This window comes from Protopterus annectens, chromosome 1.part1 (genome assembly GCF_019279795.1).
Source record: "Protopterus annectens isolate FY-2018-M chromosome 1.part1, PAN1.0, whole genome shotgun sequence".
NCBI lineage: Eukaryota > Metazoa > Chordata > Ceratodontiformes > Protopteridae > Protopterus > Protopterus annectens.
In genome coordinates, this window is record NC_056726.1 from 1,954,003,644 (window position 1) to 1,954,022,680 (window position 19,037).

Consider the following 19,037-nt stretch of genomic DNA (forward strand, 5'->3'; position numbering starts at 1 on the left):
ATGGGCCTCCTGTATCCACTGGTTCAGTCAGTCCTCCTTGCGTCTCTTCAGGTCTGAGAAGTGGTATCTGACCTGCTCACCAGTCCAAGGGACACCTGTGGCACTGGTGAGATCATGTGCTAGATGGTTCCAGGCTTCTGCTTTGTACTCAGTGCCCTGAAACTGGCCCTGCAGGAGTCTTGCATCATGATGATGGACAAGGAGCCAAACCATTACTTTTGACTCCTCAATGCCCCACCGTTGTGCTCAAAAATGAGAGCCCTCTCCAACACCAGCCATACTGTCTGCAGATGGGAGCTGCAACCATTTATGGCAATTATTCCCGCCTATGGAACTTAAATATGCCTCATTTCCTGCACTTATTTGTGATTGGCCGGTTTTGAAAAATCTCAGCTAAAAGCAAACCTGTTTACCAATGGGTAAACTTCCATTGATATATATGAGTGTGTTGGGAATGCATCCATATTTAAAGCTGTCATGGATTAGTGGTTTAGTACTGTGATTATGGTGCACACTATCCCGGGTTCGAGGCCTGCCATTGATTTTTATTTTACTACTGGCCAGACTGGCTAGGAGGTGTGGCTGTGTTTAGCCGACTTTGCTCAACTTTGCCCAACGTTGCTCTATGTTGCTCTATGTTGCTCTACGCTGCCTGACGTTGCCCAACATTGTACTAGTTTGCACGGTGCACAGCTCCGCGTGAACATGTTTTGTTTACACTAGTTGGCGCAATGCGCAGCTCCACACAAAGCTATTGTGCTAGTTAAAGCAGTGCTAAGCTATGAGCAATTGTACTTAACTGTGCTTAATACTAGTAAACTTTGCTTAGTAGTGCTTCACATTGCTTAAGATACATTACTTATGCATTTATCAGTATGCATGACCATTCCACCTTCTTATATATTTATAAAATATCGTTCACTAGCACATAGGTCATTTCACTGCATTTTACTGAAATTTAAAAGGTAAATGTCAGGAATCCTTTTTATGCACACATTTCCAACAGAAAATAGGTAGGGGAGTGGCGGGACTCGAACCGGGAATGCCTCCTCTTTGTGCGAGGGCTCTACCACTACACTATTGCTATTTGGCTTAGTTTGCATATAAATAGTTTATTATCCTCTTTGATGTCTACACTGCTACCTGTAGCTAAGCAATGGGCAAACCTGCACATACACGCGCAAATACAGGCAGCTATAGTGGGAATAAAAAAAAAAAAAGGAAACCTTTACATTTTAAACTTGTACAGGGATTTAGAATGTGGGGGAGAGTAGTGTTGGGTATGTGGACATTTGCGCGGACTCACTCATTTCAGTTGACATTTGCAGTTTAGACACTTGCAGGGGCGTGGATATTTGGACTGCTCGGCAGTCTGACATGCCCCCTGCACTCATGCATGCTCCGTGTAAGCCTTAGAGTTGAGTCAGCGTGCCCTCATGAATATGCATGACGCGCTGACATCATACTGTTATGCTGCAGTTTCCGTGTAAGACTTAGTCTTACATGGAGGATTAGTGAATCCCGGCCAGTGTGTTTTATGTTTTGAGGAAGTCTTATATTGTGAAGGACAAAACCACTTAAAATAAATTGTTGGTGACTTTTGCTGGGGTCATTGCCTGTTGTAATCAAAGGCAATCAAGCAGGTTCTTGCTATTTTTATTTGTGTTTTTCTGCAGACTTTATTTGGAGTAAAATCTTTAGACTTCAATGAATTGCACTGCAAAATTCTACCACGCAAGAAGATTTTATTTTGCTTCTGAAAGAGGGTGATGCAAGATGTGCATCTTCTTTCTTTAAATTTTTGTTGACACTAGTATGTTGGCATGTAGTATGGTTTTGTGTGTATACGACAGATTCAAAAATTATGTGTGATGAGGCGAGATTCAAAAAATTATGTGAAAAGGTAAATAATGTCTGAAAATAAGGAAAATAGATATACCTTGTGCATAGGTAAATCAGGCCTGAATATATGAGTGCTCCTCCAAAGTTGGGTCACTGGAAGGGTCTGTACTATACTGTTGCTGACCTTTTAAATTTATCAGCTTAATATTAGCTGACAATCTATCTCTGAGGGTAATAGAGCTGTTTGGAGTATATGTATCACTTCCAGTGATTAATATTATGCTATCTGTATTGCACAAAGGCTGAGGAGATATTGCTGATTTTTTCATTTGTCTGTTGTGTATAATCCAACATTGAACTGTTGCTTTATCATAGATCATAACTCTCAACCTCTAAGCACAAGAGGTCTGGACAAAAGCTAAAAATAATGGGGGGATAAAGGCCTAAAATAAGTAGAAGTTCTTAGTATTGTTGTTATAAACTTAGCTGCTAGAACAGAATTTGCATTAACATGCATTTTGTGAAAGATATGAAGTTTGAAACTCATATGCCTGTCATTATTTAGTGACTTCACTCCTCAGTGATTTGCCCAAAAACCTCAAATTTTATGAGGATCAAACAATAAAATATGAATAAAAATTATGACACTCATCAAAATTCTGGGAAATGAGAATAAGATGATCTGTAGTTTGACCCTCATTTGTACCCAAGTTCCCTTTTTGCTTTGCCAGCAATATTGAAACAGATGGGTGTGTGTGGATGCCTTGAATTCCTGTGATCTATATACTTATGAGCTACTGTAATCCAGCATTTTCTTTTATTGACATTGTCATCTTTTTTTGAGTTTGTTTGGACCTGACTACATGCTGCTTAGTGGACTGGGATTTCCTGTAGTTCTGCATTCCCCTTGCTGTTATAAGAAATTTGGACAACATTCTGGACTCCTCCCACAAAGACAATTCCTGTTTGAACTCTATACTGGACATCTTCCTATAATCCTTTGTAAATTAATCGATCTCAATATTGCATTAATCTGACATCACCATTCCCTCTGTTTTACCGTTTTCTTTCAATTGATTAAAGACTGCCCAGTTTGCATACTACTAGATTAGTATTATCATCCAGAAATTATTTCATGGACCTGATCCTTCATCTACAGTTTTTACAGTTTATGTATCATTTGACGATTGTCAGTCCAGCCTGTTTTACCACTAGGAAAGTTTTGTGCAATGAAGAATTCGACTTAGTTGGTAAATATTTTGCCACCAAGCTTGTCCTGATCAGATGTGTGGCAGAGTGTCCATTTGGATCTTTCAGGTGGTCCACGCAAAGTGTCACTGCCTTGGAATTAATGTGAGTTTTCGTTATAAAATTTCAGTGATTTTATTTCCCTTATTTTCAGTATATAGGATATGACCAGTGGGCTGGACCATGTCCCATCAGGATGGTTCTCATTTCCCTGGACATATTAGCCCCAGTCTTGTACTGGATTGTTCTCATTTCTCTTTCATATGAAATATTTCCAGCAAACTTGGAGCATGCCTTGATTATTCTTGTTCTGGAAAAGGCTGGTTTAGATGCAAATGATCTGGATAACTATTGTTCAGGCTTAAAGCTTCCATGTGCATGTAAGGTTTCCAAGAACGAGGTATATAATTGGCTGCTATGAACCTGAGAGATAATTGGGCAAGGCACAGCACAGAAGTAGCCCTAATTAGGGTCTTTAGTGACTTCCTTATATAGCAAAGGATCATTCTGTTCTGGTTCTACTTGATATCTCATCAGTGTTTGACAAGGCAGACTTTGCCATCTCATTACATATGTTAGTGCACTACTATGACATGGCTTATACTGCCTGGATTGACTTGCATCTTACCTACCTGAACATATACAGATAATGGTTTAGGGAGTTTATTCCTGTGCAATTTAGTCTCTTGACTGTGGCATTCAAATGGGCTCAGCACTTGGTCCTCAACAGTTAACCAAATACATGTCTCTTTTGTGGGGTGTTACGCTTAGGAGATGAGTGTATTATCACTGCTTTTCTAATGACATGCAGCTGTATGACAGTTTGTGCAAGCTACTGACAAACTTAAAAAGGACTTGGAATGGTATCTATTCTTGGGTGGGTGATAAATTTTGGAAACCAGACCTATTTAAAACATTTGCCATGGCCGTCTTTGCCACTCATTTTACTCCCGTAATATTATTTATTGTGGTAACAAATTGGAATTTGTGTTGAACGTTTATTACATATGGTTGATTATTTACTTTAAAGGCCAGATTCCAGCAGTCATTAAGTCTTTTAGTTATCATCTCAGCAATATCTACCACATTAAACATCTCATTCCCCCGGTACACACCCTAGTTTTCTCTCACTTGGACTACTTGAATGCTATACATTTGGGGATTCTGGATACAGAACTTTCATGATTACATGTACAGCAATCCACATCCTGGCTACTTACTTGGAAACTCAGATACCAATACATTATTCTTTCTGGGTAGTACAGGCACCCTATCAGGCAAAGTCTCATCTGTAATGCCTTATCCTTGTGTATCTATCCCTCCACGGTCTGTCTCATCCTTATCTTTGGGATATGCTGCACTGGTAGCAACTACTTTACTTGCTGTGTTCAGCCTCCAAGAGGTTACTGGTTGTTTTTGATGGAAAATTCAGGTCGTTGTTAACTAGGGAATGCATCCCCAGAACTTACTACCTGGCTGGCTCAGAAATTCACCAACATTTGGGTGACTTCAAACAATCTCTTAAATTATACCTCTTTGATAATAATTAATTATATCTGTCATGTCACTATTCTAATGCTATTTTATTTAGATTTTATTAACGTTGATAATTTTTTCAATGTATTGTCATTTTTACATTAATCTAATTGCATGTATTTCACTTATTACTGTTCCTTAGTTTTACTGTACTCAGCTAAGAAATAAACACTTATATAATCCTAAACTTAAATTTGAAGTGACACGTAGTTAAATACAATACAGATAAATAAACACAGACATAATGCACAGATAACACTTACATACATAATCCTTTTGAATTTAATAATCATTCAGACATCTGTACTACACTTATTTAAGTGTAGAGGAGATACAATGTTTCTGAATGTAAATTACTGAAATTACAATACATAATAAAATCGAATGTGTGCTTAATGCACAGACAGGTAGACTCAGCCTAAGATCAAATGTACACACACAGACTTGCATATGTGTGTGTGTGTGCAGAAAGACGCACACAGACACACATGCACACTAATGCACATATCTGTATGCACTAGGCATGCATGACTTTACTCTAACCACAAGGCAGAATAATTACTGCACTTACGGTGTTTCTAGCATCACTCGACATACACAGGCCATGGTGCTGAGGCAGTCTGTTGTGTCTTCAATTGGCAGAGTCTTGTTCTGAGAAGGAAGCAGAGACACATTCAAGTTAAATATTAAACAGCTGTTCATGCTTGATAAACTGAAGAGCAGAAGAGATTTCCAGCATGAAGAGGTGATGCTGAAAGAAAGAGACAAAAGCCCATTGCTAGTGCACGACACATTTAAACCACACAGTTGTTGCTTGCTGCCACATGACTCTATACAACAGCTTATCCTGGTAACTGTAGAAGGTGGAAGTGACACTGGGATAAGGTGCAAGAGTTGTGTCAGTCACATTGTTACCCCTGTCAGCAACACACATGGAGAGTATGAAGCTTTACATGGCCAAAACTCACTACAGAATTACGACAAACAAAATGCAGCATAATAACATATTTCGAATTATACAAACAAGGATCTTGAATGGGATTCTTTCCTAGATATAACTGCACACTTTCATTCTATCCTGGCCTACAGAATGAGTAAAAATATTAGCATCCCTTTGCACACTCTTTATTGTCGTCATCCAATATGTGTAATGCAGAACTAAGATGTTTGTTTAAAACCCCACCTATATGTTCATTAGATTTCAGTCAGCCAAGCCTGACAGACCCAACAAATCCCACTGAAAGAAATTATAACTTACCCCCAGGAATTAGCTATGTCAGGGCAAGAAGGGCACAACCCCTCCAAGGGGTTTGAAAGACCTTACGTCCTATAAAAGTATTTTATTCAAGGCAGAGCCAGCCTTCTTCTTGATTCCCTTCTCTTCCAGCTCTTATATCATGACACACCATCTGCCCCAACTATGAGACTAACTATGTTGAACCCACACTACAGCCTAAGAAGCCAGTCCACTAATGACCCTAAACATATTACACCATCCACTAAATGTTAATTCACAGACCACAGCTTCATCATTCTTGACCCTAAACTGTGGCAATCATTGCCACCTGATCGTAGTGAAATCAGAGACTATAAACATTTAGACCAGTCGAAACTATACCTAACAGAACAATATAAGGGTATATATTAGAACACAGGGCATGTTGCCAAACTCACACATTTGCACTGTTACATTCTTCAAAGGGAAACCTTGGCTACTTCATCTCCAAACCTTTCCAACTAATAAACTCATACACACTGCTTTGTCAACTACACTTTCCATTTCTTACTATATTATATCTAATATACACTTCTCTTGTTATTAGCTCTTCTATTACAATTTCTACACTCTTTACTGCTAAACCCCCCTCCCATACTTGTATTTAGTATGTCCATAGTCTTTTGACTGGACCAGATTTACCTCATCTGTAACACCTGTACTATGCACTCTACGCTCCTGATCTTACTTCTTTTTAAATTGTCTTACAAATATGTGTATATTTTTATATCAATGCTACGTTATGTCGCTATACTGTGTAATTTAGTTATAGCTACAATGTTAATTTACTATTGTTGCTATGCATGTAAATGACCTGAAAATGGCCATATTTGGTCAGTAATCTATCCTGTTAAACAAAACTGAATAACCAAATAGACAAAAAAACTGTCTGCCCCTTTTGGGACCAGGAAAAGAGCACTGATCTAGTGCAACCAGTTTTAGGTTCAGCCAGGAGTCAACACTTATAAGACAAGTAGTATGCACACTTTCAATCATTTATGTATAAAAACAATACAAAAAGATGTAGTTTCAATTTGTAACAAGTAAATACAAAACTGCATATTTAAACTATAAAAATAAAATTCATGACTCAAGTGTATAAAAAGATTTACATTTACAGTCACTTGGCGTTTAGTGGAAAGATTAAGCTATGAGCACAGTCTCTGGAAAACTGCTCTTTCTTGATGCATAAAACTCACATTTCTTTTAATTTTTGAATTATTTTTTGACATAATTGCTGAAAATATTTGTATACTATGGAATAATAATGAAAGATATCAACAAAACCCTGTAGTGAATGATAAGGAAATTCACTGTGAATATTTTTTCAAGTGATCTCTTTTAATCCTGGTTTCATTATTTTAGGTTATATATAATAGTTCTTGATGAGATCTTGAGTTTAAACAGAGACTCAGAAAACTGTTCTGTAACAAAAAATATTAAAACAATATGTCTGAGAAGAAGTAAAACCCTTGGTTCCACTTTAAAATTTGGACCGCTGTTCTCCATTAAAAAAGTTATTTAGCCACCTTTAATGAAGGAAATTTATTAAAGCATAATAAATAAAAGCAACCATGCAAATGTTTCAAGGATAAACTACCGTGTTTCACAGTTATACAGTTTTCACAGATTTGTGATAACCAGTCTTAGCTTGAAACTTTATATTCAGGTCAGTTCAAAGAAAAACATACAGTAGTTAAATAAATCATTCTGAATGTTATGCCATATTGTATTAAACACTAATGTATCTGGGCAGCTAAGCTTAATTTTCAGTCTTCTGGCATGTCTGAATTAACTTTTATGTTATAGCCCTATCAGGTAACTGCACCTTGCTTTTTGGCAATAAAAATAACATGAAAAGTATGTGATACACTGGGATGTTTAATATAAATATCTCTTGGAGGATGACTTTGGGGGCATTCAGAGCAGTGTAAATTCTGTATATTAATTTAATTAACAGAACCAGCCACTGATTAAATATTTATTGTACTGCCAAATCAAGCTTGCCATGCAAATTTTCTTCTCATACATCTCAGAATGATTTGATTGTCTTTTCATGACCTTCCTTCTAACAAGAGAAGGATATCTTTCAGATATTTATTGAGACTCTCTAGTTGATTTACATAAGACAGCATTTTTCTATGGTAGTCCTCTAAGGATGAGACTCTTATTTCATATGTTTGGAAACGTGCTTTCAAGTTTGGCAATGAATCTTTAATGGCCTTTTTCCCTGCTTGTAAATCATATATTGTGGTACATAAATGGTACATAAATGGGCTCCTTCATTTGTCAATCCTGGTGCTATTAGCTCTGAGAGACTGTTAGAGGAAAACTGTGTGCCACCTGAACTGGGACAACTCCTCCTTGATGTTCTAGAAGTCTGCACTTCTAAATTACAAAACTGTTCATTGTTCAGAAGTTGCTTTATCCCTGCATCTGGACACTTAGTTGGCAGCCCTCTGGAAAGTAATCTGAAAATGTTGCAATATTACTTTTCTCATCTGGTGAGTAAAGTACGAGACCTGAATGATCCAGTTTGTTTGTGTTTATATGTTAGCAATTGAAGTGGACCATTTATTTTGCACCAGATTGTGTGAACTGTTGAAATGGTCATCATTAAACAGGTAAAGCCCTTCCTTCAAACTGTCACCATGCCTCTTAAGAGTAAATAATACAAGAGTTACATTAAAGTTAAAAGTTTTTGATAAGAGAGAAAGCCTCTAAGAATCTAGATCTAAGACCAAGAGTGCTTACGTTTGCAGAGTTTATAACATTCATACATCCCCTTTAAGAAGAACACAGTTCCAAAATATTAATAGCTATAGTTTTCTTGGCTCAAATTATTAAGCTAGGAGCACTGTTGATACATTTAGAGATTTCTGATACAGTTTCTCAGTTTCACAGAAAAGCATAGCCCTAGGCCATGACCCACTTCAAACACTCACACTTCCGTCAGAAGTTTTTAGCTACACATTTTTGTTTTATGTTCATGAACCAGTTTACATTATTTTTATTTAGTTTCCCAGCTGGAAACTTTTGCAAGTCTGGCCACTGAAGTGATGCAGTTCAGGAGCATCTTACAGATTTGATCACTTACACCACCACCATCTTTTCAACTCTAGATGATTTATTTTTGAGTATGCCTTTCCTTTGTGTCTTATAGTTAGGTGATAACTTCATTATTTATTGACACCATGTTACATTCACAATTTTTCTATTTTAGTTTTTTAACATAATGAAATAATTACCTCTTACCACTTAGTACTTTGAGGTCAGGCAGTATTCATTGTTAGCTCTAGAAGATAGTTTTGTATGTATTTATTTACTGCAGTTTAAAATAAAACAACTAAATCACTGAGAATGTAGGACTATTAGATTAAATATTAACCTTATTAATAGATATAGCAAGAAATATATTCTTACTTAAATTGTGATAACTTTGCTCAAAGTTATGACCATGATAGTATTGAACAGTTCAAAAACAATACTTATATTTGAATGAATGTCATATATTGATATAAAAATCTTTTAACATAGAAAAGCAGAACAATATTATACAATATGTAATACAAATAAAATAATTTTAGTTGCTTAAAAAGTAACACATTGAGTATATTTAACTATAATGTGATTTAGCTCTAGAAGATCTGAGGAATAAAGTACATAGTCACTGAGTTTTGTTCAATCTAGACTTGATTTTATGACTAGGGTAATGTTTGAAAGATAAGGCATGTTCTTACCAGACTTTCTCTAAATATACAAGAAATAAAACCAGTCTCCCACAAGGAACGTGACCAATAAAGGTAAAAAAATATATAAGAATAATCAAAAATAGAAATCTCGGTCACTCACGGCAGGTAAATAAAATGTATATTTATTGTTAAAAGGACCAAAAGTAAACGCTTTCGCGGTTCAGCAAAACCGCTTCATCAGACTTCAGCTGCTAACAGAAAGCATACCCTTTATATAGGCACAATCAAGCTAGCATAATTAAAACAATTAAAAGCAATTAGGAATAAAAGCCACAGAGACCTTCCGTGTACATATATATACAATTATGTCTGTCTGAATCCACACATCAGAAACCTAATGTTTCAAGAATCTAGATTTTAGAAAAGGTTTTAATGAAACTTTACTATTTAGACCAGGGGGCTTATCAGCCTGTAAACATATAATCCATTTTTGTTCTATTTCTTCAGTTTTATTACAAAAATCTCCACCTCTGTTATTTACACCTATATGCTCATTGACAAAAAATGGAACTCATGGCCTAACCCTTCTCTCAAAACAAGCTGTGAGAGTGCACTAGTTATGGAACTCATGGCCTAACCTTTCTCTCAAAACATGCTGTGCAAGTGTACTAGTTATGGAACTCATGGCCTAACCCTTCTCTCAAAACATGCTCTGCGAGTGCACTAGTTATGGAACTCATGGCCTAACCCTTCTCTCAAAACATGCTGTGCAAGTGTACTAGTTATGGAACTCATGGTCTAACCCTTCTCTCAAAACCTGCTGTGCGAGTGCACTAGTTTCTTTGCTGCTACGCTTGTCCCTGTGATGTTCAAGGATTCTCTCCTTCAACATTTGGTTAGTTTTTCCTATATAGAATGTGAAACAAACTTTGTAGAAACAAAAATAAACCATGCTCCTAGTTCTGCAATCAGCATAATATTTGAAATCAATCTTAAACTTCATAGAGGGATGTTCAAAGTGATTATAAATATGCTTACATGCAGAGCAGTTTCTACATGGATAAGTCCCTGTCATATTGGATAACATTACAGTATGTTTATTGGATTTGTAGCATAGTTTTTCTTTAAAGAGCAATTATTCTTAAAGGAAAAAAGGGGGGTATCATGATTTACATCCTTTAATTCCTCTACAGCATGCAGAACATTCCAGTTCTTTTTAATCACTTCACAGGTTCTGTTAATATCATTCGAAAAGGGGAGAACTACTCTGAGAGGTTTATTTATTTTATTTATTTATTTATTGTAGTTGGTTTACCAGGATAGTCCATTGGGCCATAATGAACCCGTTTTCAATGGAGTCCTGGGGAGAAAAGCTCCAAAAAATATATATTTTGTAATTTTGAACATACATTCTTAGATACAAACCAAGTTTAACAATAGGTACAACAGTTAAAGATAAAGCAATATCAAGTAGTACAGCAAGTGTGCATTTAAAATACATTGCAGGAAAATTGATTAACTATTTAACATGAGCTTATCCATTTATGCAGAGCAGATTAAGAGAACAGGTTACTAGTAAGGAAGAGGAGGTACAATGAATTGAAGAAGTGGGGGAAGATGAGGGATATGGAGTCAATAATTTATATGGACTTGTCTGGTTGATTAAAGATGTGAGCAGATCATGGAGTAGGTGAAGAGTAGGTTATGTAGGGTGGGAGCAGGAGCATTCCCAATGTGATGCTAGGTGTGTATGAAGGGATTTTTTGAAAGCAGTGTGATTAGAAGTGGGATGAGTGGGGAAGGGAGTTCCTAGGTTGAAGGATAGAAGGTTTTTGCCTGGAGGTTGAGTAGGTTTGTGTACTTTGAGTAGGTTTTGATTGTTTGATCTTAATACTCTATTGGGTAGGTGCATATTAAAAGCAGAAGATAGGGAAGGACAGAGGGAGGGATTAAGGATAAGTTAGTTGTGTGTAAGTTAGTTGATTAGGAAGCTCTAGCCATTTTAGTTTCTGGAGGGAAACACAGTGGTGGAATTTTATTGTAGCAAGAGGAAAGTGGTTTCTTGAGAGAGGATTTAATGTTAGTTGGAGGGATAAGCAGGAATGTAGCGAGAGTTGTTCTAGTGGCAGAGGTGAGGTATGCATTTTGTCTATAAAGCATACCAAGTTTTTGATGGGTCTTTTGATGTTTTTGTAGGTGAGAGGTAAATTTAAGTTGGTTGTCAATTTGTACCCTAGTAGTTTGGTGTCTGACACCAATTCTAGGGTGAGTTATAGGCTAATGATTGAAAATGTATTCATATTGAGAGAAGTAGCTTTAGAAGAACTAAAACATAAGTTTGGTCTTGGAGGCATTAAGAGCAAGGTGTTTTTTTAACATCCATTGCTCTGTTGTGGAGAAAGCATCCTGAGTTAGTTTTTGAAGTGTAGTGATAGAGGTGGCTGAGCAAATGATTGTTGAATCATCTGCATATTGGATGATGTTTGAGAAAGGGAGTGATTTGTGAAAGTCATTTATAAATATGTTGAAGAGAACAGGACCGAGAATGGAGCCTTGTGGAACACCTGTGGGGTTACTAAGAAATGAGGAGGTAGTTTTTTTCCATTTTACTGCTTGATTTCGGTTGGATAGGTAACTGGAGAACCAATTCAAGGAGGAAGAAGAAAGGTTAAGTTCAGAGAGCTTAGTAATGAGTAGGCTATGTGAGATGGTATCGAAGGCTTTGGAGAGGTCTAGTAGCAATGTAGAAACAATTAAGCCAGAATCACGAGCTCTATTTACTGTTTCTAGGAAGGAAAGGAGGGCAGTCATTGTGCTGTGGTTGGGTCTGAAGCCATGTTGTGTGGGAGATATAAGGTGATTGTCTAGGAGATGAGGAAGAAGTTGAAGTTGAACACATTTTTCTAGAATTTTTGAAATAGGGGACAGGATGGCTATTTTGTGGAGAGGAATAATATATGCCTGTTTCCAAATTTGGGATTCTTTTTGATTAGGATGCTAATGGGATATGCAAATGTTTCAGCAGCTATACTGAGAAAGTAGGAAGGTATGTTATCAGGGGCGTTGGTACCAGGTTTCAGTTTGAGTAGGAGTTTCTTTATAGTAGATGTTGGCACGGGAGAAAAAGAGAGGTGAGTGGGGTTGGGAGAAGGAGAGTTGGAGGGTGGAGGCATTTGGGGTAAAGGTTGGGTAGCAGACGAGGTGGAGGAGTTAGAGGAAGGGAAGCAGGGAGTGGAATTTTGGAAGGATAGAGTGTGAGTGGGGGGAGTGGAATTTGGTAAGGATAATGAGTGAGTGGCGGGGGTGAGGGGATGCTTGAGGATATGGTGGAGTTAGAGAAAGAAGAGGTCAGTTTGGCAATAGAGTCAATAAAAAATGAGTTAAATTGGGTGGCCAGGTCTAGTTCTGAGGCTGTTGGGTCTGGGGTGGGAGTATCTGGAGTACTAGGGTGAAGGAGACTAGAGATCCCTTTCCAGAATTTTTGAGGGTTGTTTTTATTTTGGTTTTGGAGTGTAGAAAAATCAGAAGTGATGAGTTTCTTTACTTTATTTCAAAGCATTTTATAAGCAGATTTGTCTTAATTTTTGGGAGACTTTATCTCTTTGTCTCATAATGGCAAGAGTATATTTGGATAGCCAGGGGGGCTGACTTTGTTTTTATTCTTTTAGTCCTTAGGGGAGCTTGAGAGTCGAGTAATTGCAAGAATGTTGTATTAAAGTGTGACACACAAGGTTCACGATCAATCTGCCTACTATCCACAGTAGTATTGGGATTAATCTCAGTCGTGTCACCAAAGTACGGTCTACATCTAGACCCTCTTTCATACCAAGCAGCCTTAATACATTTATTTATTTCATGTTCTTTATTTCCCCTGCCTAGGAACTCTTGTTTTAGTTCTTTCACGGCTGTTTCAAGGTATGCATCATTATTATGAATTTGCATTAGCCTATACACTTGCCCTTTTAACACATTCCTTTTAACATGTCTTGGGTGCATGCTAGTGTAGGGTAACAGGCTATTCCTTCTGGCCGGATTCCTACACAATCTTCTTTCAAAGATATTAAGCCTTTCCTTGTTGACCTTTATATCCAAAAACTCAATTTCAAAATCTGAAAATTTGTATGTAAACTTAAGAAAATGAGTAGTGTTGCGCAAATAGGCAACAAAATCTTTAAGGTCATCAACAGTAACATCCCAAAGTAAAAACAGGTTATCCACAAAACGTATATACCATACGACATGTTTACTGAAAGGATTTCCATCAAGGATAAAGTCCAACTCTCATTGAACCAAACAGAGGTTGACATAGCTGTTGGCACAAGAAGTGCCCATTGCTATGCCAACCTTCTGTAAATAAAATGCATCATTGAACATGAAAGCATTGTTCTCTAAAATCATCACAAGTAAAGTACTGATGAGTGATATTTTTACTCCATCCCAATTCCAAAGCGTTAGAAACTTCTTTGTGTTAGCTATGGCCCAATTATTGGGGATCACAGTAAATAATGATTCTATGTCCAAGGTTACTAGTAAACAGTCTGTCTTAAGATTCTGAGTTTCACTGTGCAACTTTTGCAAAAACATTTCCGTATCTTTCAAGACAGTGTGACAGCTTTCTAAAAGAGTAGTTCTCCCCTTTTCGAATGACATTAACAGAACCTGTGAAGTGATTAAAAAGAACTGGAATGTTCTGCATGCTGTAGAGGAATTAAAGGATGTAAATCATGATACCCCCGTTTTTTCCTTTAAGAATAATTGCTCTTTAAAGAAACAACTATGCTACAAATCTAATAAACATACTATAATGTTATCCCATAGGACAGGGACTTATCCACATAGAAACTGCTCTGCATGTAAGCATATTTATACAAGTAATCACTTTGAACATCCCTCTGTGAAGTTTAAGATTGATTTCAAATATTATGCTGATTGCAGAACTAGGAGCGTGGTTTATTTTTGTTTCCACAAAGTTTGTTTCACATTCTATATAGGAAAAACTAACCGAATGTTGAAGGATAGAATCCTTGAACATTACAGGGACATGCGTAACAGCAAAGAAACTAGTGCACTCGCACAGCAGGTTTTGAGAGAAAGGTTAGGCCATGAGTTCCATAACTAGTGCACTCGCACAGCAGGTTTTGAGAGAAAGGTTAGGCCATGAGTTCCATAACTAGTACACTTGCACAGCATGTTTTGAGAGTAGGATTAGACCACGAGTTGCATAACTAGTGCACTCGCACAGCATGTTTTGAGAGAAGGGTTAGGCCATGAGTTCCATTTTTTGTCAATGAGCATATAGGTGTAAATAACAGAGGTGGACATTTTTGTAATAAAACTGAAGAAATAGAACAAAAATGGATTATATGTTTACAGGCTGATAAGCCCCCTGGTCTAAATAGTAAAGTTTCATTAAAACCTTTTCTAAAATCTAGATTCTTGAAACATTAGGTTTCTGATGTGTGGATTCACACAGACATAATTGTATATATATATATATATGTACACGGAAGGTCACTGTGGCTTTTATTCCTAATTGCTTTTAATTGTTTTAATTATGCTAGCTTGATTGTGCCTATATAAAGGATATGCTTTCTGTTAGCAACTGAAGTCTGATGAAGTGGTTATGCTGAACTGCGAAAGCACTTACTTTTGGTCCTTTTAACAATAAATATGCATTTTATTTCTCTAAATATAAAATTCACTAATTTTTTTTCATTTATTTATCAGTTAAACCCATTAATCACAAGCTCTTTTTCAGGATTAACCAGGATCATGAATTAAGTGACTTGCTCAGAGTCACACAAAAGGGAAATAAAGGTTGAGGGACTCAAGTGCTTTACTATAGGATGAAAATAAATAGCAGCTCATAACCTTGACCCTCTTTACTAAACACTAGACCCCAAATTTTACGGTATTTTCAAATCAACATGTTCTGATTAAATGAGCTTGTATTATAACCTATAACACATAGTCCTATACACAATACCGCAATATTCAATATTCATTACTTACCTCTGAGACAAACTTAGTTGTGGCATTGCTTAGGGTTTTTAACATTGGTGTTGCTTCTGCATAGAACAGAGACATCCGATTGGCCATCTCATTATTGACGTCATTCTCTGCATCCAGCTGCATGAAGCAAAGGCATTACATTACTTCTATGTGTTGCAGTGTATTTCACACACTAAATTGCTACTGATATCTAGAAAACGCTGAGGTTTATAACATATCATTTCTGGTAGTCGTAAAAGAAAAGGAATGTTTAAATGACATGTCCAAATGCTTAGAAAGTTAGAAATGAACTATGTAGTGCAGCAAAATGAGATAATAAACTGAGGTGCGTCATTTGACATATGGCAACTGTCCAGGTGTAAACTAAAGCATGCAGTCACATTTATTGAAAACCTGTAGTCTGGTGATGCTGGTATTGTGATCAAAATTCATCATTAATGAAAATACATGCAACCTGTACACCCTGCATGCACAAGGTAGCCAGTTTGCATATATCATTGTGCTGCCTCTAGAGCCATACAAAGGAGCAAAATATATAACTATTATAACATGGTTGTAATCAGAATTGTGTTTTTTTTTTTTTGAGGGGGAGGTGATGCTGGAGCCATACTCCCCAGCAAACCTAACTTGGATTAAGCTGGCAATTGGGAATTTAATAAATTAACAAATTCATAATGGTAGAAGCAAATTCATTAATTGACTAGCTCAGTGATCATTGATTAAGGTAACTGAGTTGTGCACAAACCGGTTATATCAAAAGTCCAATATTTCATTCTAGCAACTTTCACTTTCATATTATATGACTTTGGACAATGTCTTCTAACAAGAGCTTCTCTGCAATGCTGACTGCAGGTATTTTCACCTAGTAAGTATGTTAGTTCAAAAAGACTACAACAGGTATAATAAATGCATCACCTGCCATGCTGTTTAATGTAACAATGCATTGCATTATTTACTTTATTTGTGCAGTAGAGCACACTTATTCAAACTTGTATGGGACTACGAATCTGTGATAACAAGTGAAGGCTAAAGACCCTACGGGGTTGAATCACTCATCAAATGATGAAGTATACGGGTGATGGCATTATTCGTAGGCTAGAAATGAACAACCTGTAAGATAAACTGGGGCATGTCAGGAGCTGTAACTACTACAGACTCCACTGGTCATGATAAGCAGTGATAATTAGTACAGAATGATAATTTCAACAAATGCATTTGGAGACCACATAACTCATAATACTTTATATTTTCCATTTAACTAGTTTATTTCCCCAAGACGATATGCAGGTGGAGTACAGATTAATTGAAATGATTCTTAGCAATAAAACGTGGTGTCTGCTACTTTAATGTTACATATATATTTGCTTCAACTTTCAAGTAAACATGAAGTAGCTATGTAGTACACAGTTTAATGTTATAAATCTACTGGTGTGGCTTGAATATTTCAGTTTCACTGGTGGGTTGTACAACTATGGGTAAGTACAGTGCTAATTAAACGTGACTTATGTTTTTCAGATGCTTTCTCACCTGTAAATTATTGAGCCGGTTTCGACTAATAGTTCGCCTGTAATAACTGAAATCATTCTGAATTGCTGGGTTTGTCATCTGAAAAAATTAAAGAAAAATACAATCAGAATTAATAAGAAGGGAAATGAGTGATGCAAGCTGAGGAAACAAGATCAACTATTAATTTTAATTCACACTTTGCAGAAAACCTTCCTAGACAGTAAATACTACAGAAAATTAGGCTAGAGAATAAACAGCATACAAGCACCTCAGAAGTAGTGCCCGGCTCTCTCATACTAATTATTTTATATTCTTGTTGATAAGTGTTATTAACATGATATATTAAGAGTGCATGCACTTTACAGCTGATTGTATTTTTTTGTCCTCATTGTTTAACATCTGGGTAAGCATTTCAGCCTCATGTAAATAATCAGCAAAAAGCTGCAAGTTTAATTACACGACTACACGACTATTTTTACTCTCAAAAATATTGGGGGGGGTGGTATTGATGAAATCCTAGTACAACATGGAGAGTTTCTTTAGTCCTGCTACAACAGTATGACATTCTGTTTTATAAATTTCATAACCTATTGACTTCAACATTTTACTGATCTCACAGTTTGTTTTCTATTGTTGCTTTAAATGGGAGGTCTGTGTCCTTGCACAGATGCATTAGCCATGTCTAATGATATACTCTCTGGATATGGACATATGGTATCTAGGTACACTACTCAAGGAGCCCCTGGATAAATAATGCATTTCTTAATTCCACAGCAACAGCATTCAGTCCAAGTTTCACAGAGCTGCACTGCACATCTGCAGAGCTATTGCATGATTGGCAGCATGTGATGTTATTAAAAATCCAAAATGATACAAGCAGCACCTCTGTGTAGCTATCTCCACTACAGCATGGCTAAATGAGCATCAGAGCCTCTATACAAGTAGACCAAACTGTGCAGTGCGACTCATAGATAGACTTGTAAGACAGAATCCATACAGTAGCCAACTGCCATACTGCATGGATCTCATAAGATGTGGAATTGTGAAGTCACAGACCACTGCATCTGAAAACTAAAGCAGTACATCTAAAAGCTATACTGTGGGTGTTTGCAATTTCCTCAGTAAGATAGCAGAAGATGATAATACTCAGTGTACTTGCTTTCACAGAGGATCAGAATGCTGGGACTGTATTCACTGAAAACATCTTGCTGAAGTGTTTTTGCGGTGGCCAAGCCCCTCACTCCCCCTGAACTTAAATATGTCAACTCTGAGGTTGCACTTACTCGAAGAAGAGAGAAATTCACCCAAAAAGGTAATTACGTCTTATACAACTTGCAGCCGTGATTTCATATAGAACAAGTCTGATCATTGATGAGATGAAGCTTGGGTAGGCTAAGCTTAAGAAGTCAAGAATCATCCACCAGAAGGATAATCCTATGTAATATGCATGATATAAAGTAAGAGAGAACATACAGTAATAATATTTTTTCACCCAAATTCAAATGTATTATAAACCTTCAGGGTGCTTTTCCTTGCAACATGCAGAAGTGTGGCATACTGAAAGTTTTGGCTTCTCTGAAGTTGCTGGAGCAGAGTATAATCTAACTTCTCAGCGTAACAGTACTGCAGCTTTCACTGGATAGATTAGAAAGTGATGTGTTGGGTACCACACATACATTTCCTGGCTGTAGCTGTACTATACTATATACTAAAGAAAAACAAACAAGAGCCTGTCTATTATATGCACAACAGGTTTTGAGTCTATCTGTTATGGAGAATCATTTTTCCCAACAGCTGTGGTAAAAAAAAAAGTTGCATTTTTTTCTGAATCCTTGCTGTCCTCTCTCTCTCTTTCTTCTCATGTCTCGTTTATTTTCTTGTGATTTTGTCTGATCAGTCATTCTGTCTTGGTTTTATTATTATCT

The 19,037-nt window shown here is 36.8% G+C and overlaps 1 protein-coding gene across 4 annotated transcripts in view; it reads right to left on the reverse strand.

The window, feature by feature from the left end:
- LOC122813026 (CYFIP-related Rac1 interactor A-like) overlaps positions 1-19,037 on the reverse strand; it is a 1,136,056-nt gene that overhangs the window by 81,532 nt on the left and 1,035,487 nt on the right. For all 4 annotated transcript variants that reach the window (XM_044085138.1, XM_044085156.1, XM_044085145.1 and 1 more), the window contains 3 exons: positions 17,134-17,211; positions 15,607-15,723; positions 5,198-5,277 (listed from right to left, as the gene is read on the reverse strand). In XM_044085138.1, the coding sequence (XP_043941073.1) occupies positions 5,198-5,277; positions 15,607-15,723; positions 17,134-17,211 (275 nt within the window). The remainder of the gene's footprint in view (positions 1-5,197; positions 5,278-15,606; positions 15,724-17,133; positions 17,212-19,037) is intronic.